At 44.1% G+C, this 21,748-nt stretch overlaps 1 protein-coding gene and 1 long non-coding RNA gene across 2 annotated transcripts in view; one reads left to right on the top strand and one right to left on the bottom strand.

Annotated features, from left to right (window-relative positions):
* LOC149524333 (uncharacterized) overlaps positions 1-21,748 on the bottom strand; it is a 157,097-nt gene that overhangs the window by 24,481 nt on the left and 110,868 nt on the right. The window lies entirely within an intron of this gene.
* Positions 9,344-21,748, top strand: part of LOC142829140 (uncharacterized) — a 50,571-nt gene continuing 38,166 nt past the window's right edge. Inside the window, exons 1-2 of the mRNA XM_089778249.1 lie at positions 9,344-9,558; positions 11,866-11,962. Of these exons, the coding sequence (XP_089634375.1) occupies positions 9,344-9,558; positions 11,866-11,962 (312 nt within the window). The remainder of the gene's footprint in view (positions 9,559-11,865; positions 11,963-21,748) is intronic.

Below are 21,748 nucleotides of genomic sequence, written 5' to 3'. Positions count from 1 at the left end.
ACAATGCAAATGAAGCGTTCATTAGCATTTCTCACGTTCTCATTTGCATAGTCTCTTCCAATCCGTTTTGCGGAAGAGGTTTTTGTGTGTAAAAAAAAAAAAAAAAAAAAAAAAAAAGCAGTATAGACAGGGCAAAAACCCCTTTTGTGCAAGATCCTGTATACCTGCAAGAATAAGGGTTCTTGTGTAAAAGGGTTTTTTTGCACAAAATGGTCCCATCTATACGGCTTTTTTTGCACAAAAACCTTTGCATTGTATCTGCCAACAAAGGCTGCAGTGAAGACGTAGCCTCTATGATGTTCATTGTATTGGCTCTAGTGCTCCTACAGTTGTTCCTCGTAGCACTGGTATATAGGGGCCTGCTGATCCTCCACTTCCTTCTTGCTGGCAATTCTGATAGTGGTGTAGGAGGAGAGGGGGAGGGGAAGTTGGAAAGGACATGAACACCGCATCTTAAAGAACAACAGTTATGGAAGGTAAGTAACCATTTTTTTTCTTTGAGTCCATGTCCATTCCAATATTGGTGTGTCCCGAGCAGATGGAGTGTTTGGAGTTCACTGACCTGCTGATTGCAGGATCACTCTGCCAGAGCCTGAACTATCTCTAGATTGTTGGGGGATGGCACAGTGTGCCAAAGATATGTGAACTAATAACCAGTTTGCCACCCTTTAGATATTGTGGATTGAAACTTGTGCCATGAATGTTGCTGCTTATGCTTGGCTCCCATAAGAATGGATTGTCAGCTGAGAAGCTAGGACCTTCACTAGGTTGTAGTAACGTAGCATGTGCAGACAAAGGAAATGATTCCTGGCGAGATTCTCTGGGCTAAGTCTGGATGGCCCTTCATTCTATCCCTGATGGCTATGAAAGCTGGGTAGTCTTCCTAAAGAGTTTGGTCTTCTCTCTGTAGAAGGCTAGCACATGCCTCATATTGAGTGATTGGCATCTCTGTGCCTCCCGGTTAGCATGTGGTTTAGGATAGAAGACTAGTAAGAAGATATTCAAAATGGCTTTGACAAATTGGAGAAATGGTCTGAGGTAAATAGGATGAAGTTTAATAAAGACAAATGCAAAGTGCTCCACTTAGAAAGGAACAATCAGTTTCACACATACAGAATGGGAAGCGACTGTCTAGGAAGGAGTATGGCAGAAAGGGACCTAGGGGTTATAGTGGACCACAAGCTAAATATGAGTCAACAGTGTGATGCTGTTGCAAAGAAAGCAAACATGATTCTGGGATGCATTAACAGGTGTGTTGTGAGCAAGACACGAGAAGTCATTCTTCCACTCTACTCTGCGCTGGTTATGCCTCAATTGGAGTATTATGTTCAGTTCTGGGCACCGCATTTCAAGAAAGATGTGGAGAAATTGGAGAGGGTCCAGAGAAGAGCAGCAGGAATGATTAAAGGTCTAGAGAACATGACCTATGAGGGAAGACTGAAGGAACTGGGTTTGTTTAGTTTAGAAAAGAGAAGATTGAGGGGGGACATGATAGCAGTTTTCAGATATCTAAAAGGGTGTTATGAGGAGGAGGGAGAAAACTTGTTCATCTTGGCCTCTGAGGATAGAACAAGAAGCAATGGGCTTAAACTGCAGCAAGGGAGGTTTAGGTTGGACATTAGGAAAAAGTTCCTAGCTGTCAGGGTAGTCAAACACTGCAATAAATTGCCCAGAGAGGTTGTGGAATCTCCATCTGTGGAGATATTTAAGAGTAGGTTAGATAAATGTCTGTCAGGAATGGTTTAGATGGTATTTGGTTCTGCCATGAGGGCAGGGGACTGGACTCGATGACCTCTCGAGGTCCCTTCCAGTCCTAGTATTCTATGATTCTATATCCTGGTTACTATGAAATTGAGAGACCACCTTTGGTTGAAAGGATGGGTATGGCCATTGCTGTATTGTGTCCTTAAACACAATGTCTCAGATGCATGAGCTCAGATCTGACACCCTTCTAGCTGAGGTAATGGCAACTAGGAAGGCCACCTTTCAAGACACATCAGAGAGTATGTTGCTACTGGATAGAATGGGGGGGGGGGTCCTATTCCCCTAGTTAAAACCAAATTGAGGTCCCAAGGAGGTATGGGATCACTTATCTGTGGATGCAGCTGTTCCAGCCCCTTATAAAAGCAACCGTAGATTGAGTTTGAGAAGACTGTCTAGCTGCTCACTCAAGTGTGAAACATAGGGTATGTCTACACTTGCTCCCTAGTCCAAACTAGGGATGCAAATATAGCATACCAAAGTTGCTAATGAAGCGCAGGATTTAATATCCCATGCTTGATTAGCATATTTGCGTCCGGTCGCTGTTTTAAAAATCCACTAGTCCAAATTAACTCACTGCGTGTAGACGCGGTATTCTGAAAGAAACCCCTTCCCTTGGATTAACTGTTACGCGGTGAGTTAATTCGGACTAGTGGATTTTTAAAATGGTGACCGGATGCGAATATGCTATTCAAGTACAGGATATTTAAATCCCGCGCTTCATTAGCAACTTTGGTATGCTACATTTGCATCTCTAGTTTGGACCCTTATGAATGACACCATCAAATACTCCTGCTTTCAGTGGAGTAGGTAATCTAGAATGAAGGGCAGTGATGATGCAGTAAGTGAAAGACCCTTTTGCATTGATCAGTCTGAGGGTCTCTTCAACTTTGCAAGGTAAGTGGCTCTAGTAGAGAGTTTCCTGTTTCCCAAGAGCGGGTCATGAACTGGCCCTGAGCATGAGCAATCCACTGGGTTCACCCTTAGAGCTTCTTTGCTGTGAGTTGGAAGGAGCTGAGATTCAGGTAATGTAGGCAACTGTGAACATGAGAAATCAAATCCAGGAACAGTGGTAAGCTAATCTGTGTGTTCACTGAGAAATCTAGAAGAGTGGATGAACCAGTGCTGATGCAGTTAGGGCTCTCAGGATCAGCCATGTCCTGTCTGTTCTGACCTTTAGCAGGAGGCCTTTTATGAGAGGAGTCAAGAGGGAACCTGTAGAATTGCTGGTCTGACTAAGGGAGGAAGAAGGCACATATGAGCGAACCAGGATGGTGACCTAGGAAGGAGCAGAACTGAAGGCACTTCCTGTTGTACTTTGTTGCGAACAGACACTACATGTCTACTTGGGGACATTTTCACCTCTGGAAAACAATAGTTACATGGGCTCAGCACAGAGGAATTTAACTCAACCCCAAAATAAAGAAAATAACCTGATAGTGTCTAATTCCCTGTTCTACTCCCATCTGTTGTTCCAAGGTCCAGTCCTCTCTAGATATGAATATTGCTGAAGATTTCATGCCTGGTTCCCAAGGTGTATGTCATCTCTCCCCCAGATCTTGCTTTGAACTCACACAAAAGACTGAAGTAGGCAGAAACTGTTTTCCCAATTCAAATCTCTCACTTTCTTCCCATTGGCTTTCCTGGCTCCCTGCCAACACATCCTGCATGCCAACTGTTTCTGGGTTTGACCTTTTACAGGCAGTTTAGTTAACTGAATGGTTGAGATGTCTAGAAAAATGCAGTATCCCTCCCATTCATCATATGGGGTGTAACTCTAATATCTGTTATAGCAAAGCAATATGCTAGATATCTTGCACCACGGACTTTGTGACTAGTGTTCTAAACCATTTAGCTCTGTCTATACTAATGAGTGAACTGCTGTTTGCTTTCGTTGAGGGGTTCCTGTGTCACTGATCATTTTTCTAATGGAGATGGTGGTTTAGTTTCTGAATGCAATTCGTTCAATATATAAAGTATTAATTCTTTGTCAATCTTAATCCTTTGTCATCTTCTCAGTTTGGAAACTTTGTGTCCTATAGAGCACTGATCACATCTAACCACTTCAATATGACCTGTCAAGGGAAAACATGGGGCTTGTGCTCTTTTTGCTTCTTTGACAGATTGACAAGGCCTGAAAGTGACTTCTCTTCCATCTCTACCCCAGAAATAATTTGTGTGACTGCTTCTCATAACCCTAGAAATAGCAAGGATGTCATGTCTGCTCTTTTCTGGTTTTAGTGGAGGATTGACTGAAATTTCAGAGCAGTAGAGCCAGAGTGAGGCTTGACTCGTTTGTCATCCATTAATTAAGTTTCACTTATGTGGTGTCTGTCATAAATCTACCCATTCTCCAGTTCTCCTGGGTAAGGCAGGGTAGAAAAGATTAGAATTTCAAATAAGAAAAACAAGAAGACGCTGACTTTAAAAGCCCACAAATTTGCTTTCAGCTCTTCCCCAAAGGAAGAGAAATTGGTGCAAAATGCCTTTTTTTCCTCTTTGCAGGTGGTGATGATGATGATAATTGTCTCTTAGGGTACGTCTAGACTACAGAGTTTTGTCGACAGATACTGTCGACAAAGCTTCTGTCGACAAAGAGCGTCTAGACTACAGCCAGTTCTGTTGACAAAGCAAGCCACTTTGTCAACATGACAGCGTAGACACAAAGGACAGAGTACATGCAATAACACCTTCTGATGACAGAACTCTGCATTCTCTCCATTAACTATGTTGTCTTAGACTCGAGTCAAGAGATGAATGCCCCAAATTTATGGTTTGACCTTGCATACAATGCTGCTACTGCAATGGCCTTTTCGTTGCTGGTAAATAACTTTAAGAGTTCTTAAATCAGTGTGTGTAAAATTTGATTTTCATGTACATTAAATATGCATGTACTATTTTTAAATAAACCTATTTACAATTAAATTTGAAATTGACAATCTACATTCAGGCTTACATGTATTATGAACATTAAAATAATCTAAATCACTTTGCTGTCAAACTTAAATCACTGAACTAGTGGAAGTCACTGGCTAAGGACAAGAACTAGTGATTGTTGAAGTGCTAAACCAGGTGTTTTCTTCTCTAGTCTATTGGGGAGGAAAGCTCTATGTGGGAGGATGAAGTCTACTGTTTTTAGATTGTGAAAGGACACGGTGATCAGAAGAGTCATCTCAATTCACTAGTACAGATAATACTTTCCTTAGTTTAACGTATCAGTTAGTATATCAAAATATATTTTGCATTTAAAACTTTTGTCTTATGTAAACCACATAGTCAAGTTTTATTTTATAAACACAAATAAAATGCTAGTTTTTGGATTTTTCCTTGAACTGGAATTTCTATCCAAATAAAGCTTCACATGCATCCTAAGTAAAAATTTAAGCTATATAATTGCTTAAATACATGTACATAGAATATCTACCAAATTAGCAAAATGAACCACCAAAGTTACAAATTAACATGGTGTAATAGTTACAAAATAATGGGAACCAACATTTCTTTAGGCAAATAAGAAAAAAATACAAAGGCAAAATATGATAAAATCATTTAAATCAAGGTTTCCTGCTTGTTGATTTAACTCAAGAATAAAATTGATTATTTCAATCATTTTGATTTAAATCAATCCACTTTGCTGGGAACTAGTTATGCTTTTAAAAAAAAAGGCAGGTTCTTCCATGTAATGTGCCCCATATACTGCAATGTATTTTCATTCTACTTCTCATTAAAGAAAACAAGAAAAGTCTACTAAATAAAATCTCCATGAGAGCACTGAGTCTCTTTCCTCTGTAAGACGCACTTATTAACACTCAGAATAAAATGGCTGCCGTCTTTGCACACAGGCAGAGTTCTTAGAAATGTGAAGGTACAATACACAAAAAACAAAGCCATCACTGTTTCACAGCCATATTAGCCACTTCCCCTCCCCTCCTTGCAGCCAAAATATTTCTTCATACAGCTGGTACTCAGAATTCTCTACCTCGTATGTGCAAACACACACTTCCGTAAAATCACAAGGAAAAGCTTTTCGTCAATAAAAAGCAAAACACTTTTTTTTACTAGACTGAAAATTGTCCTTTTTAATCTGGCACATTTTACAAGCTATTTTAAGGGAATGAAGGGAAAAGAGTCTGAAATTAAATTCTCATGAACAGAAATTACTCTAGTCTCCTTCCTCTTTCACCATAGAAACCTCCGGGTTTTGGAGCAAACGTGTTCCTCTCCTCCCCCATTCCAAGCAATGTAATTGCCATGGTACATTAACTTTTTTTTTCCTCTTGTTCATTTCATATTTACCAGAGCTTTGAGTGATTAGCCCTTATTGTTACTTACACCTACTGAAAGGAAGCCTAATACATTCTAAATGTTTCTCACTGCCTGAGTGTTGTTGAACATTAATTCAGTTGTGAAGAAAGCAAGATTCTTAGCAGCTCATCCCTATGTGATTTATAGGACCACGCAGTTCTTTGGAAGAACAACACTCACATATTAGAAGAGATTACAAAATACAGCTTCACTCTTTGTTGGTAATGTTCATTTTTAATTGTGCATTTTGTTCCATCAAAACATCTTGTGTACATCTAACCAGGAGGCAACTAGATATGGTGATATTTCCTCTCCTAGGTTGAAACTAAATCTAATCCAACTGTGCCAAGCACTATTTCTCTTTCTACCATTACTCTAAACCCGGGGTGGGCAAAATACTGCCCACAGACCAGATCTGCCTCCCCTGCACCCACATGCCACTCAAAAGCTGGCTGTGGGGCCATGTGTGTCTGTGAATGCTGTGAGTCTGGGGTGAGGAGGGAAGAGGCTTCATGCATTGCCCTTGGCCCTGTTTTCCAGCCAATGGAAGTGCCTGTTTGAAGAACAGGCAATATGTGAAGTACCCCCTTTCCTCCTCTCCCCTTGGGCTCGAGGCTTCAGAGCAGCACACAATAGCCACGGCTGGCTTAAGCTGGCGGTTTTGAGTGGTCTGCAGGGGCATGGAATGCAGGGAGCCTGGCTGAGGAACCTGTTGGGCTGCTGGCCAGAAGCTGCCCAGGTAAATGCCTCCTGACCACAGCCTGCCTCTGGTGCCCCAACTCCTCCTTCCTCCCAACCCTCTGCTCCCCTTCTTCATCCCTACCCCATGTAACCCAAACTCTCTGCACCTCAATCACCTGCCCCAGGATACAGCCCTTTCCTTCACCTAAACTCCCTCTCAGATCCCACACCCCCTCCTGAGCCATTCCTCACCCCTAGCTCCCTTCTGCACCCAACCTCACCCCTAGCTCCCTTCTGCACCCAACCTCCATCCTAGACCCTGCACCTCCTCCTTTAATATCATGTAAAAGTGCAACCCTTGACCACTTGCCAAATTCTTGGAGTGGGTCCCCATCAAAAATTATTGCCCACCCCTGCTCTAAACTTTCTGGACCTGGGTAGCATTAACACATAGAGCATTTTATTATGTTGATTGCTTTGGGTCATAGGTGCTAATGGAAAAACATCCTACTGTCAGTTTTCTCCATCAATAAAACGGAAGTGTAAAGTGCTTTGACATGTATGTATGAAAGTGCTATGTAAGAGCAAAGTATTTTTGTTATTTACTGTATGCTGTTTTTTGTTTTCCCTGGGGAAGACGACTGTTCATGTAGCTGCTCTGTTGTTGGATCTGAAGATTGGGTGGGTGGTATTCTAATAGTTAATATTCATTAATGTCTAGAATAACTGTTTAAATAAAAAGAGGTGATACTGGAGGGAACATACCCTCTTCCGGTATTCTACCTACTTTCCATGACATTTGGATGTCTGTGACATGCAAGGCCAACTTGTCCATTTTTCATTACACTTGTTATCATTTCTCTAAATGTTAATGTTAACATTCCAGAGATATCCCAGAAAAACTCCGCCACGTCCAGGGAATGTGTCTGCTTTTCTGTTCTTTTTTTCGGAAGAGCAGATGCGCTCTTTCAGAAGCCCTGTCTTCCTCCTCCCATGAGAAAGAAAGGCTCTTCCAAAAGAGAAGACTTTTCCAATATTTGGGCCAGTGTAGATGGGCCAAATTTTGAAAAGCCTCTTCTGAAAAAACTATCAGAAAAAAGTACACAAATTGCGGAGCGCAATTTCTGTACCTTTTTCCGATAGATCAGTGTAGTGTAGACATAGCCACTACACTTACTACTGGTTTGTAATTTTCCTTTAGTGCCTGCTGGGTTATGCCCATGTAACGTACCTCAGAAAAGACTAACTGATGATGATCCTTGAGCTATAATAACTGTACTTGAATCATTCCCTCAGAAATGAGTGCTTAGAAAAAGCTGCTTCCTGTGTCTGTTCTTCCTGTCTTGACACACATCATCAGTCCGCATTTTCTGTCAGTAGCCCCTAAGGATTGCACAACTGCCCACTTCAGACATTGAATGTTTTGAAATAGTTTCTGGTATCTTGAAATATTTTGTTTCCTTGCTTAATTTGTATTTTCTGATGAAGTAACATGTTCTGTAGTACTCTGAGAATGGTAACTACTATTGCAAGTTCCCCTTAAGTCAAATGGAGCAGGCTTGGAGATTCACTCAGGAAAATGGCTGGCAGGTCCAACCAAGAAAGTAAAAATTCTTCTTCTTATCAAAAACAGACATTTGAGGTAGCATCTTATAAAGAGTGAAAGGAGAGACAGAAGAACTGAAACGTAGAAGGCATAATTACATTTTGGTTAATTCACTAATAACTTGAGATGACTTCACTTGTGCTGAGAGTTCTCCATCTGACCACACCACAAACACTGGGTGGTGTTTTCTTCTGTGATTCTTCTCTGCCCATCATCAGTGAGGCACAGCTGAGAACCAGGACCTTCACATGGCAGGTATTCTAAGAGGTTGATACTGTATTGTCATGAAATGTTGCAACTTATCTTCCTCACAAAAGGTTAATGTTGACTGCACAAAATGATCACCCTGGTCTCTACTCAGGCTCTGATAACTTACAGCAGCCAAAGGCAAGAGCCTGTTTTCCCTGGGGAGGCACAATTTCCCTTTGAGTATCAGTAAGACTGTAATATGTCTCTCTTTTTGCACATGCAGTTCACATGTTCATCTCCTCCAACACAGAATCATAGAAATGAATGCCTGGAAGAAGCCTACAGAGGTTATCAAGTGCAGCCCCTTATGCCGAGGCAGGACCAAGTTAACCACCTTTAACCATTCCTGACAGGTGTTTGTCTGACCTATTCTTAAAAACCTCCAGTCACTGGAATCCACAACCTCTATTCCAGAACTTAATTACTCATTGTTAGAAAGTTTTACTAATATCTCACCTAAATCTTCCTTGCTGCCAATGAAGCCTATTAGTTCTCTTCTTATATTCAGTACTGTGACGGGGCAAGCGCCGTATCCGCGCTCCCCCGCACTGAGTCAGGAACCGGGGGGGGGGGGGGAAGCAGGTGCCGTTCCCGCAACACCCCGCACGGGGCCGGGGTCCGAGACAGAGACTGGCCTGCCGGGGAAGCGGGCGATCGGGGGAAGTCCGGCTGAGAGGGACCCGGGAGGCCGAGCAGAGGGAAAAAGGACAAGCGGCTGCGAGGATGCTCCGGCGCGGCTGGATGACGTCACGGGGAGCGTCGGGGAGGACGCTCAGGAGGGCGGGGGCGCAGGTGTCGGGGGCGGACCCACTTTGCGGCTCCGGCGGGGGGTTCAAAAGGACGAGAGCCCCAACCTGGAGAGGAGGAGGAACGGGGAGACAGACAGCCCCTCACAAGGGCGGAGGAACCCGGAGGAACCCGGAGGCGGGAACTCTCGGCGGAGACAGAGACCGGGGGTAAGCCTATTCCCCAGCTGGGGAATTCCCCGGGGCTGAGCCGGGAAGAAGAGACCCAGGGCGGGGCCGCGGTCCCTGCGAGTGGAGGGTTTGGGGGAACTTTTCCCCCTCCACTATCCAGGGACTACCGTCCCTGTCTTAGGGCCCTGGGTCGGGGCTCGGAGTGTGGGAGGGCCCGAGCCCCCTTCCCAGCCCCCTCAGGCCCATCGGAGCACGGGCTGGCAGCGCCTACAGTTAGGACCGCGGGCAGGCGGTCGGTCATAAGACAGGGAGGGCGCCCGAACTTGGAGTGACCTCCCGAGACTTGGGGACACTCGGTGACAAGTACACAACGAGAGTAATTGATCACTCTCCTCTTGGTAACAGTTCTTTATATATTTGAAGACAACCATCAGGTCCCTTTCTCAGTCTTCTCTTCTCAAAATTAAACGTACCCAGTTTTGCTAGAAAACTTGACTTGTGAGGAAAGGTTATCTCTAATTTGTCCACATCTTTCCTTAAATTTGGTGGCCAGAAATGGACACAGTACTCCAGCCGAGGTGTCACCAGGACCAAGCAGACTGAGACAATTACCTCTCATGTCTTGCATACGGCATTCCTATTATTACACCCTGGAATGTTGTTAGTCTTTTTTGCTACTTCATTTTATTGTCAGTAAAGGATCCACTATAACTCCCAGATCCTTTTCAGCAGTATTACCACCTAGATTCCCAAGCAGGTCCCCAGTCGCCCCACCATGCAGCAGGTCCCAGCCCCAGCTGCCAAAGCAGGTCCCAGTCCCCCACTGGAGCAGGGCCTGGCTGCCTGCCACTCGGCCCCCACCAGCCATTAGAGCAGCCTCAGTGGCCCTCCCACCACACCACCTCAGCCAGCCCCACCTACTAGAGCAGTCGCCTGCTGCTCTACTCACCTTCCAGCAGGAAGGTGAGTGCTGCTGCACAGCTCTGCAAGGGAGGTGCGCAGGTGGATAATTTTTTGTGCATGACCACAGAGACGTGCACCTTAGCGGGAACTATGGTCACAAGGTTGTTTTAGGTGAGTCATAGTATTGATGCACTTACTTCTATGCTGATTTCATAGCTAGGTGGCCAGAGAATGGTGGCTTTTGGCCAGGCAATGCTCCGACAGCAGCAGCACAGAAGAGAGGGTGGCAATAGCATGCCATGCTTTCAGAGCTGAGTTCGCAGCCAGCAGCCACTGCTCTCCAGCTCTGAAGGCAGCACTGCTGCCAGCAGCAGCACAGAAGTAAGGATAGCTTTACCTCAAACCTTAGAATAATCTTTCAACCCCCAACTCCTTCTGGGGTCAGGACTCCTACAAAACTATGAAATTTAATATTTAAATATCTGAAATAATTACATTTACAATTTTTAAAATCCTATGATGGTGAAACTGACCAAAATGGATGTGAGTTTGGTACAGCCCTAATTACTGTTAGATGTCTGTATTCAGGGTGACCCAAGTGGGACTGGAGATCCTGGTCTTATAAATTAAGCTTCCCTTGCATGAAGCATCAAGCAGCTATGAGAGAAAAAAGGATCAGAACCCAATGGTTTTTATACAGTTCCAGAAACCTCAGCTGAACAATAGGCAATCATGGAGATTATTCTGATGCTCTTGTGCCTTCCTTCCCTTAGAATACTGAAAGCTATTGTTACACCCAAACTGCTTCCAACCTTCAGATTCACTACTAACTTCACTTTATTGGTCAAAATCAGATCTAAAATCATTGTTACCCTGGTTATGTCGTCTACTTTTTGGAAGTTGTCTCCAGTTCTTGGAATTCCAGAAAATTAATTGGAATTTTTGTATTTTGCCATATTATTTTTCTAACAGATGTCTGGATAGTTATTCTCCCATTACTACCAGGACTTGTGTTTAGGATATTTCTGTTCTCTTCCCAGTTTGTTGATTATGGTAGATCCAAGTCCCTTATTTTTCTCCTTTTATTTTACCTAGAGATTTTCAGCTGGCTTCCTTCTGGACCTCAGAACAAATGTGTATATATTCCTGATGTCTCTGTGCTCCCAATTAATTTATGTTTTGACATTTGTATTAATATTTACAGTTCATGTTTATTTCCCATTCTCCTTGATTTTGTGTATAAATATCAAAGATGTTAAACAGACTCCCCCACTGATTTCCCTTTTGTTGCTCCTGCAACCCTGCTGTAGCTATTTATGTCCACTGAAATATCTAACTCTTATTAACAGGTCCCCTTTTTTATGCTTACCTGTGGATTTGTCCCCTATTCTCTCTGGACCTACTTTAAAGTCCTTCTCATTCTTGTCTCCTATTTACATGCAGAAAACCAAGACTGAGATTTGAACTCCTTATTGTTTGTGTGCCAGTTCTCAGTACCCTACCACCAGGCAAGGCCCTTTTGGTGAAAACTGCCTGTGGGGTAAGATACAGTCCAGTATTTCTCTATTAACTAGGAGAAACATTTTTTAAGAATCAAAAATGTGGATCTCTGAGTCAAATTGAAGCCCTGCTGATGGAGCTACATTTCAAATTATGGGGAGACTACAGGCAAGGGTGAGGGACTATGGGGTAATTTACATCGTTGAGCTTGTTTTCAGATAATAACAAGCACTACCCTTTCTTTATATAGCACTTTCCATTTGAAGAGCTCAAAGCATTCAATGACCCTGGTGGACAGATGCATCAGTAAGGATGTTTACATAATGGCAGTAGAGGAAAGTCTCCAGACATGAGAGAGATTTCATGATCTGTTGTGTGGCTAGTGTAACAGCCACTTTTAAACAGCTGGTTGCTATTAAGCAAGTAAGCGGAATCAATCCCACTGGTGATTAGGTGAAATCTTTCTAAATTACAGCTTAGGCCTCACCACTGCCTGCAGTTTAGTGTTTAACCAGCTATTACTGGACTTTCCCTTTGGAGACTTCTCTGTATGTAGGATGATTACCTTGATTGATCACTTGTCAGAGGCACATTCTACAGCACAATCCAATTTCTTGCTTTGCATTTTAAAACCCTTCTCTTGTGGACTAATGAATGGCAGTGACCTGTGAAATGAATAACTGGTTCAGAATTCAACATTGACTGTGATTGTTGGTTCATCTGGCTATTACATTATGTTTCATGATCTTCTGTTTTAGACTTATTCAGTTTTCATGGTGGAACAGAAATTGATACAATGTGAAGTACAAGTAATCTGGAACTGCAAAGCTGATTCAGATCTCAAACAAACAAATGATGTAAATTCAGATATATTTCCAAGAAAACTGGGGGAAAGGTTTTTCTTGCACTCATCTGCATGGTCCAAACCCTTTTTCTCTATTATAACAGCCCAAAACTGTCAACACCTAACATGGCAGAAAAGTGTGGTCCCTTTCTCCTTTAGAAATGAAGGAGTTAGATCATGGAACCAGATGTTAGGAGCTCTGGATTCTAATTCCAACTCTACCACTTGGTGAGCAACTTTTAGGCAGGTCCTTTAACCTCTTTTTTTTATTATGCCTCAGTTCCCTCATTATCAAAATGGGGATAACAATATTGTTCTACTGTGCAGGAGTTTGCGAGGCTTAGACGCAGATCTTCAAATTATGTAAATTCTCTGGAAATGCAAGCCAGTTTAGGATTTGCCCACTAATGTTTACAATGTGAATTATAATTCTCAGATGAAAGACACTACATAAAGCCCATCTATGACATTGTTTTCTTAAACATATAAAATTAATATAATAAATGTTAGAATAATTAAATTAGAAAACAACAAACTATATTTACAGTTCCATAAGAGAGCACTGCTACTCACATATTTCTTTTACACAGGAAACTGACTACATAGGTTTATGTAATAAGGCTATTTCAAGAGAGCCAAAACTTGAAAGTGACTAGAAATTGCTTTGTGTATTTTCAAAGTCCAAAGTGAATGTTGAGCAAAAAAAAAATCAAGCTGGGTTTTATCTTAATCATTTTATTTTTAACAATTTCAGGTAGCATACTTGATATAGGTAGGAAACTTGCTTTATTTGAATATAATAGACCACAGTGGTCTATTTTTCCTGGCTGGAAAAAAGGATGTTCCAGGGCTGGGATACAGGCACTAGCCAGCCTGGAGTGGAGGCCAGCATCCACAGTGGATTAGAATCTGGGTTCTGAGGAACACAGAAGGTACGGGGGCTTGGCAGAGGGAGTGGGACTGTGGGCTAGCCTCCCCAAGCCAAAGATTTATGAGCTGCCCATGAATAATGGGATTCTATTAAGAGAGAGTATTGTGAGAAACTTCCTTTCACTGAATTGTCAGTCTGAGAAACAGATTGACATCGGAAGCTTCATTGATTGGGATACTTACACCTAAGGCTGAACACAACTTCAGAATGTGTTATGTAGTGAGCTCTCCTGTATCGGGAGGAAGATGGAATGGATGATCTAACTAGTATACTGAGCAATAATTAATTTACAAAACAAAGTATCAAACTTCACCTTCTACCTCTCCTGAAATGGATACAAATAGATCATAGTATTTTCAAATTCAGTAATCCCATTAGGGTACATCTACACAGCAGCGCTATTTTGGTATGACATACGTTATCTCGAAATAGCGTTCTGCATGTCTTAACACACTCATTATTTTGAAATGCAATTGAAATAACGGGCTTCTAATTCTGGCTTCCTGTAGTTTTCATTTCACGAGGATTAAGGAAGATGCCAGAATAGTGATTTATTTCAAAATTAGTGCTGTGTAGTCAGTGCCAAATTTCAAAATAAGCTATTTCGAAATAAGCTATGCAAGTTGCATAGCTTATTTTGAGGTATGCTCTACTGTACAGTTTTAACGTATTGCTTTGCAAATACCTTTCTCATCCTGTGAATGGCTTGCAAACAGCTAATAATAGTCCAACTTCACATATTGCACTGTGGATGTTCAGCAAGCATCACAGCCACAAATACAGCTGATGTGAATTGTGTTCCTAGAGTTCAAAGAACTGTATATGGTAAGATTTCCCTCTATTCGCTCAGTTTTTCTGCAATGGATTTCTTCTGCTTCTGGTTTGAAAAAAATCAAAGCCATAGACTCATCTCTCTCAAGGACCATGAAATATCTATTCCTACAATATGCTCACTATTGCTTAATCCAGTTCAATTTTAAATGTCCGAGTGATGTGCCAATGTTTCCTTGGAAAACACTAATCTCTGCTTGGTTAAGTATAGGTGACAGCTGTACTAACACTAAGAAAACTCGTTGAAAAGCGAAGTCTGAAGGGTGCTTTTCACAGCTTTCTGTGTTACCTTGGCTGAATTCAAAATTTTACAATAAGGACATTCAATTATTAAGAAAATTACTGATTGATACTTCACTTAGTCTAAATCAGTACTCCTCAGATTTATCAACCATGTAACAAGTCCTTTCCTTTGCTCTTAGGCAGGCAGCAGGATTCACTAGTAAAAGATGAAGTGTTTGGGAAGATATCTAGAGAGGAAAAAGTACAGAAGAAGAGTTGGTTCTGAAATGAGAGAAATGTTGGGAGGGCAGTGAGAACTTTTCTGTGGAATTGCTGACTTGCTGCCATAAAGTGTCTGCCCTGTGGCATTCTGGAATTGTACAGCTGGTGTGATAGTTATGACTACACATAAGGCTAAGGATTCGTGATAGTTATTTTTAGTACAGATCACAGGCAATCAACAAAAATTTATGATTCTGTGACTTAACACTGTCCCTTTTTATTGGTCACAGATAAGGAGAGGGAGGAATAGGGTCCCATAGGAAAGCAGGAGGGGGTGACAGACTGAGAACCTGCCAGGACAGGGGTTCAGCCCAGCAGCCACAGCAGGGGATACAGCCACAGGGATGCATAATAGTCCCTGTGCTGGAGCTGGCTGCAGCTGCAGGACAGGGGTGCATGGCCTCATGTGCAGCCCTCACTAAGCCCCAGGCACAGCCAGGGGGCCAGAGTGCAGGAGCCAGCAAAAAGAATGTGTGTCCCCCATTGCAGCCCCAGCTGGGAGGGATATGTGGCCTGGCTGCAGCCCCTGTCAGAAGCCACTGGGCTGGGGCACAGGGGAAGAGGGGTGTATAAAGCCACAGGATATGCACAGTTCCTGCTCCCTGTGACCTGGCTGTAGCTGTGGGACAGGGGCTCAGAGCCTGCTGGGCCCACCCCCCACTAGCCACAGGGTCAAACTAGAGGGTCCAGTGTCCAGCCATCTGCAGTGGCAGGTCAGGGGGTACATAGTCCAACCCTCCAGCTGCTGACAGCTGCAATGGAAGAAGTTGCAGAAACCAGTGAAGTTCTGGAATCTGTGACTAAATTGTAATCTTAACTCCACAGGATGTCTTGGTTATAAATAGGGATGGAGTTTGGGTCCCTTGTCCAATAAAATGTCAAAGAAATACAGGAGTGTCCCTAATTCCCTGCCTTATGTGCTACAGCTTATTTACTGTAGTGACAAGGCAGCATCACTGTAATTAAAGTAGCGTTATGACCTCTGTTCAAAGGTCGACATGCTTTGCTGGATTTCTTTGAAATGGGGTGTGCCTCAGGAGGGCACAGGGTAGGGTTAGTGATCCAAATTTGGAGTCATTTGAGTGAGGAAGGGGAGGGCAGAGATACAAGCCCTGCCCAAATGGCAATTTTTCAAAAAGTTTCCAGGTGGAGTTTTTTTCTGTAGGGTTAGAGATCAAACAATTGTTGCAAAGCAGGTCAAACTAGTCTCAGCCAGCCATTTTTTACTCAGGGTAATTCATGGAATCCACTCAGTCAGGGTATGTCTACACTACCCCGCTAGTTCGAACTAGCGGGGTAATGTAGGCATACCGCACTTGCAAATGAAGCCCGGGATTTGAATTTCCCGGGCTTCATTTGCATAAGCGGGGCGCCGCCATTTTTAAAACCCCGCTCGTTCGAACCCGGTGCAGCGCAGCTACACGGGGCACGAACTAGGTAGTTCGAACTAGGCTTCCTAGTTCGAACTACCGTTACTCCTCCTGAAATGAGGAGTAACGGTAGTTCGAACTAGGAAGCCTAGTTCGAACGAGCGGGGTTTTAAAAATGGCGGCGCCCCTCTTATGCAAATGAAGCCCGGGAAATTCAAATCCCGGGCTTCATTTGCAAGTGCGGTATGCCTACATTACCCTCCTAGTTCGAACTAGGAGGGTAGTGTAGACATACCCTCAGAGATGAGCCCTTTTTTCTACTAAGGGATTGACAGAGAATGTGAGTCATGGGACACACCTACACCTGCTGGGGTGGAGGAAGCGGGGGGTGCAGTCTCAAGGCTTTTCATAGGCTCCAGGGTGAAGCCAGAAATGAGGGGTGTGGCATATGGGAGGGGGCTCTGGGCTGTAACAGGTTATTGAGGTGTGGCAGGGGGGTGAGGGCTCTGACTAGAGATGTTGGGGTACAGAAGGGGACTCCAGTCTGGGGCCAAATGGTCTGGAGCCCAGGAATGGGCACAGGGCTGAGGCAGGAGGAGGTTTGGGTATGGAAGGGGGCAGAATAAGGGATGGGGGGTGCAGAATAAGATTTGGGTGTGGCCTCCAGCAGGGCAGCACTTACCTTAGGCATCTCACAGCTGGTAGCACAGTGGGGTTAAGGAAGGCTTCCCTGGTTGCCCCTGCATATAGGGGCTGCAGAGATAAGCTCAGCACTCCTAGCCCATGGTGCTTAGACTTGCCATATGCCAAATGACATGAAGCAGCGGGCTGGATCCAATCTGTAGACCATAGGTTCCACACCTCTGCTTTAAGACTTTGAGGGATCAGCTCATGAACAGTATTGAAGAATTTCTTTGGGTGCACAGTCTGGAAGGATGATAGTGTGCATGCTCCAAAAAAGAGAAAAGCCTGAGACGGTTTTTACGCAAGTAGTTCAAGAAACTGTGCGGATGCCATTTCTCCCCAGGAGCATTCCACCTTAGACACTTGTAGGGCAAGTCTTTGGACAGCTGTGCAATAAAGATTTAATACCTCTTGGTGCTTGCGATCAGTTATCTCGTTATAACAGGTTTTATTTTATGGGGTGGTTTCTTGTGAACACAGCAGAATAATCAGCAGCTGGTTTAACCTAAATGTTTTCTATTTTATGAGGGAAGAAGCTGGAGACAGAGGATTTGGGGAGAGGAGGAGGTAGGGAGAGGGCCTGCATAGGAGTTAGGCTATGAGGATGTTTGGTAGGCAAATCCTAGATTGGTTGTTTGAGGAAAATCTGGATTTTACCAGCCCCTGGAGAAAGCTGGGGAATGGGGAGAGAGTATTTTCTGCTGCTGGAGTAGATTAATGTGGTGTTTCTAAAGACACACTGTGTTGAGGTTTGAAATTGACTACGCAGGTACCTTAATCACGGAGAGAAAACAAATATGTACGCTGCCTGGGAGGCCAGCATGAGATTCCTGGATTAGGAGGTTGCAGAGTTTTTCTGGAGAGTGAGGAGAATACCACGACATAGTGATTGTTGACTACAGGCTGATTTGGCTCGGTTTGCAAATTGCAGGATGTGATGTGCAAACTGCCTAAGTGATTACCAACTCCCACCAACAACATATCATTTCCTGTTTAAAAGTCTAGGAAACTTAACAGCAAAAAAATACATTAAGACAGAATAGCTGCCACTACTACAGCACCCTCATGGCTTCCTCTAGACCTATAGTCACCAACCCGTTGATCATGATCAACCAGTCGATCGGGAGGTGTTCGGGCCCTCCTCCATTTTGCCTCAGCCCCAAGAAGCAGCCTGTGCTGATGCTACCTCCAATGACAATGGCGGTAGTGCCAGCTACCTGCGGGGTGGAGGGTGGGGTCCCACAGCTGCGCACCATGTCCAGCATCTCAGGAAGTGTGTGGGCTGCTCCTCCCTCCCCCAAACAGTCAGTATGTTTCCTAAAACACGGGGTTTGTCACGTGCTGGTGATTTCCTTTCCCTGCTACCTTCCTGCACATGGGGAAGTGGGGTGGGGAGTAAGAGTCCTAGGACTATGCCAGCTCCAACTGCTCAGGAAGCACACGGCTGCTGTAAGAGCGGAGGAGCAGGGCACGCACACTTCCTGAGCAGTTGGAGCTGGCACAGTCCCGGGACTTCTAGTCCTCCCCATCCCCCACACAGGAAGGCAGCAGGGGGAAGGAAGTCGCTGGTGCGTGATAGACCCAGCTGTTCAGGAAACACACCAGCTGTTTGGGGAGGTGGAAGCAGCGCACATGCTTCCTAAGATCTGGACCTGGCATGCATCTTCAGGATCCCCAGGTACCAGCCCCAGCTGTCCTTATTCCCTCCCCGTGGCCAGACCCTCCTCCCGCATGAGTACTTTGTTGCAGCCACCCACCAGCACCCTGTCTCCTGCCCCAGCCCTGATCAGCACTCTGTCCCCACCAGCACAGTTGGGGGCACATTAGTGAGGCTTGGGGGGTTTTGGAGGGGTTGTTTTTTTGCATCTCACTTGTGTGGCCCTGACTGACTTCTCTTTGGGTCAGTCACCCCGACTCAAAATAGGTTCCCCGCCCTTCTCATAAATAAAGACAATGCTGAAGAGCATCATAACACTCCTGCACCTCCCAAACCCCAAATCTGAGCCTATCATATACTGGAATCCCCTGTCCTGAGCCTCTCACATCCCCAAACTCCTGCACCCCCGCAGCCTCAGTCTTCTACCACAACACTCCTGTACCACCCAGACAGCGCGAATCTGTGTCCTAAGCACGTTGTACTCCCAACCTCCCTGCCCTGAGCCTGTCACACATCCAACCCAAACTCCTGCACCCTCACATCCACAAGCCTGTGGCTTGCTCAGCACCCTAAAACTACCCAGCCTGGAGCCCCCTTCCCGAGCCAGCATCCCCTTCTCCACCTCCTCCTGCATCCAAATCCCCTCCCAGAGCTTGCACCTCTCACCCCCTTCGCACACCCAAATCCCTCATTCCCACCCCAGAGCCCGCACCTCCTGTCTCAACCCAGTGAGTGTATAAGGCCTGGGGTAGCAAGTGATGGAGAGGAGGGGAACAGAGAAGGCAGAGCCTCAAGGAAGGGGTGGGGTCTTGGAGAAGGGATGGGGTAGATCTTGGTTTGTCCTGACATTTAAAAAGTGATCGTGGGTGTAAAAAGGTTGGAAACCAGTGCCCTACACAACCTCCAGCTCCCCTCAGCTATGCTTAGCCATAGCTACCAAGATTTGCATAACTCTATGTCCTACCTCCTTCTCCTCCTCCTCCTACATGCACAGCTTGGGGCAGAGTGTGTTGATCATAAACTGAATTTTATTATATGTTAATTTATAGATATGAATGAAATAATTTACATAGAATGGAGCTGCCCAAAATTTGGCAGCTATGAGAGCTCCAATAAGTACTTGAGGTAAGTCTCCCCCTTGTATACAATCAAACTGAGAGAGCTGCAGATCTCTCTGACTCCAGCTAATGTGAGTGGTGAGGCTGCAGACTACAGGGCTGGTGATTGTGTTTCTCCTTACATGCCTTGTACCACCAATTTGCAGCAGACACAGGAAGACACATAGGAGCCTGTTTTTGGTGGAGATGACAAAAGATTGAGAGGGAGAGCCAGGAGAAGGGGTCAGCAACATGTCCATACATGGAGACCAGTGTCTGTGGTAAAATTTTTAATTAAAAAAACCCCAATGACATCACCCCCTCCCTTATGTCCATCATCAAGTGCTGTAATTTTGTCAAATTTCCACCATAATTCCACAAGGTTTAGTGCCAAACCCTGGCCAGGAGGATAAGATAGAGGGGAGGGAATAAAGGAGGAAGATAGACTGAAGGATGGAGAGAGAAGAAAAAAAGGAGCACAGAATGTGGCGAAAAGAGAAAACTGAAGCACAGAAAGTGTAAAAAGAGAAAACCCACAAAGAGAAGAGCATGGGGTATAGTAGGAAATCAGTGTGGGCTGGGGAGTATTTAGAAGGAGCTGGATGTATAGACATGGAAAGAAAAGAGTAAAGGGGACCCTAATGGGCAAACAGATTTCTCCCACCTTTTATTGTCATATATCCTAGGTTGCTTTCTGGGATGCTACATGGTATAGATTAAGGAGAAGGCACTTCTTTCTCTTTCTCCCTAGCTGCCACAACCTCTCTTGCACACTACTCTGGTTACTCTCCTCACCATAGTTCTCCCCGTTTTGCATTTTGAAAAGCTGGACAGTTCACTTATACCAAAAGCCTCTGGCCTTACCCTTGAACTAAAGGAGAATCCCCATTCCCACTGAGCCCTCACATTCAGTAATGACATCCAGTGCATTAAAGGCAGCATGTTGCATAAATATGCCCAACGCCCTAGGTGAGAAATCTTTTCTTTAAAATAATGGCTTTGCCCCAGAACTCTGATCATAACCTTTGATTAGTGCTTCCCAAAGTGTTTTCAGTTTTTTAATCTGTATTCTGTTGAAGTTCAATTGCAAAGCTTTAAAATGAAAAGTGAGTTAACGTTAGAAATACATACTAACTGCTCCCATTAACCTGGCTAGGAAGGGTATTCAGACAGAAATCCAGCAATAATTAACCTTTGGAAAAGTTCTTTATTCCCTGCATAATCCCCTTGTGTGTCTTGGTTTGGTAATGATATATCAGAATGCATTAATCTGATACATGAAAACTCTAGTATCAGGCATCAATGTCACAGAATGGTGCATTCCGGGATGTCTTTAAGTAAAGGAGGAAGTGCCAGAGAATTTCTGGGGGTGGGGGCGGGGAGTTTGAGGAAAAATTAGTTGTAACTTATTCCTTCCTAAAAGCCTCTCACAACCTGGGTAATGGGCACAGATTTTTGAATGTAACTACATGGTGGGTTGGTGGGTTTTTTTTTTTTTTTTTTTTTTTTTTTTGCAATACATGATTTTAAAAAAACCCTTAGGCATTATTTTACTTTTTTCACTCTCACAGACACACATCACTTTTTCTCAAAAAAAATTTCCCCTCACGAGTTTAATAAACACTAGATTTGAAAGGCTAAAGTGCAGGCTGTGCTACTATAATGTGAAATTATGCACCTCGTGTGCAGATAATTACACGTGCTTTTTTAAAAACCATAACCACTTGAAAAAGAATTGCTTCAAGTAGTAGTTTTGACTTAGGTAGCAATGTGTGTGATCCAGGGACTGCTTGATGCTAAGTGGAAGAGGACACGGGCTGAATAGTTTTACTGGGATCCCTGGGGTTATGCATAAATGTTTATCAAAGGATGGTGTATGAGGCGTCTACTGAGACCAATCATCATAGT

The sequence above is a fragment of the Pelodiscus sinensis genome, chromosome 5 (genome assembly GCF_052426305.1).
Source record: "Pelodiscus sinensis isolate ZL-2025 chromosome 5, ASM5242630v1, whole genome shotgun sequence".
NCBI classification, from domain to species: Eukaryota; Metazoa; Chordata; order Testudines; family Trionychidae; genus Pelodiscus; species Pelodiscus sinensis.
Note: the sequence above shows the minus strand (reverse complement) of the source record. Positions and strands in the feature narration are given on the sequence as shown.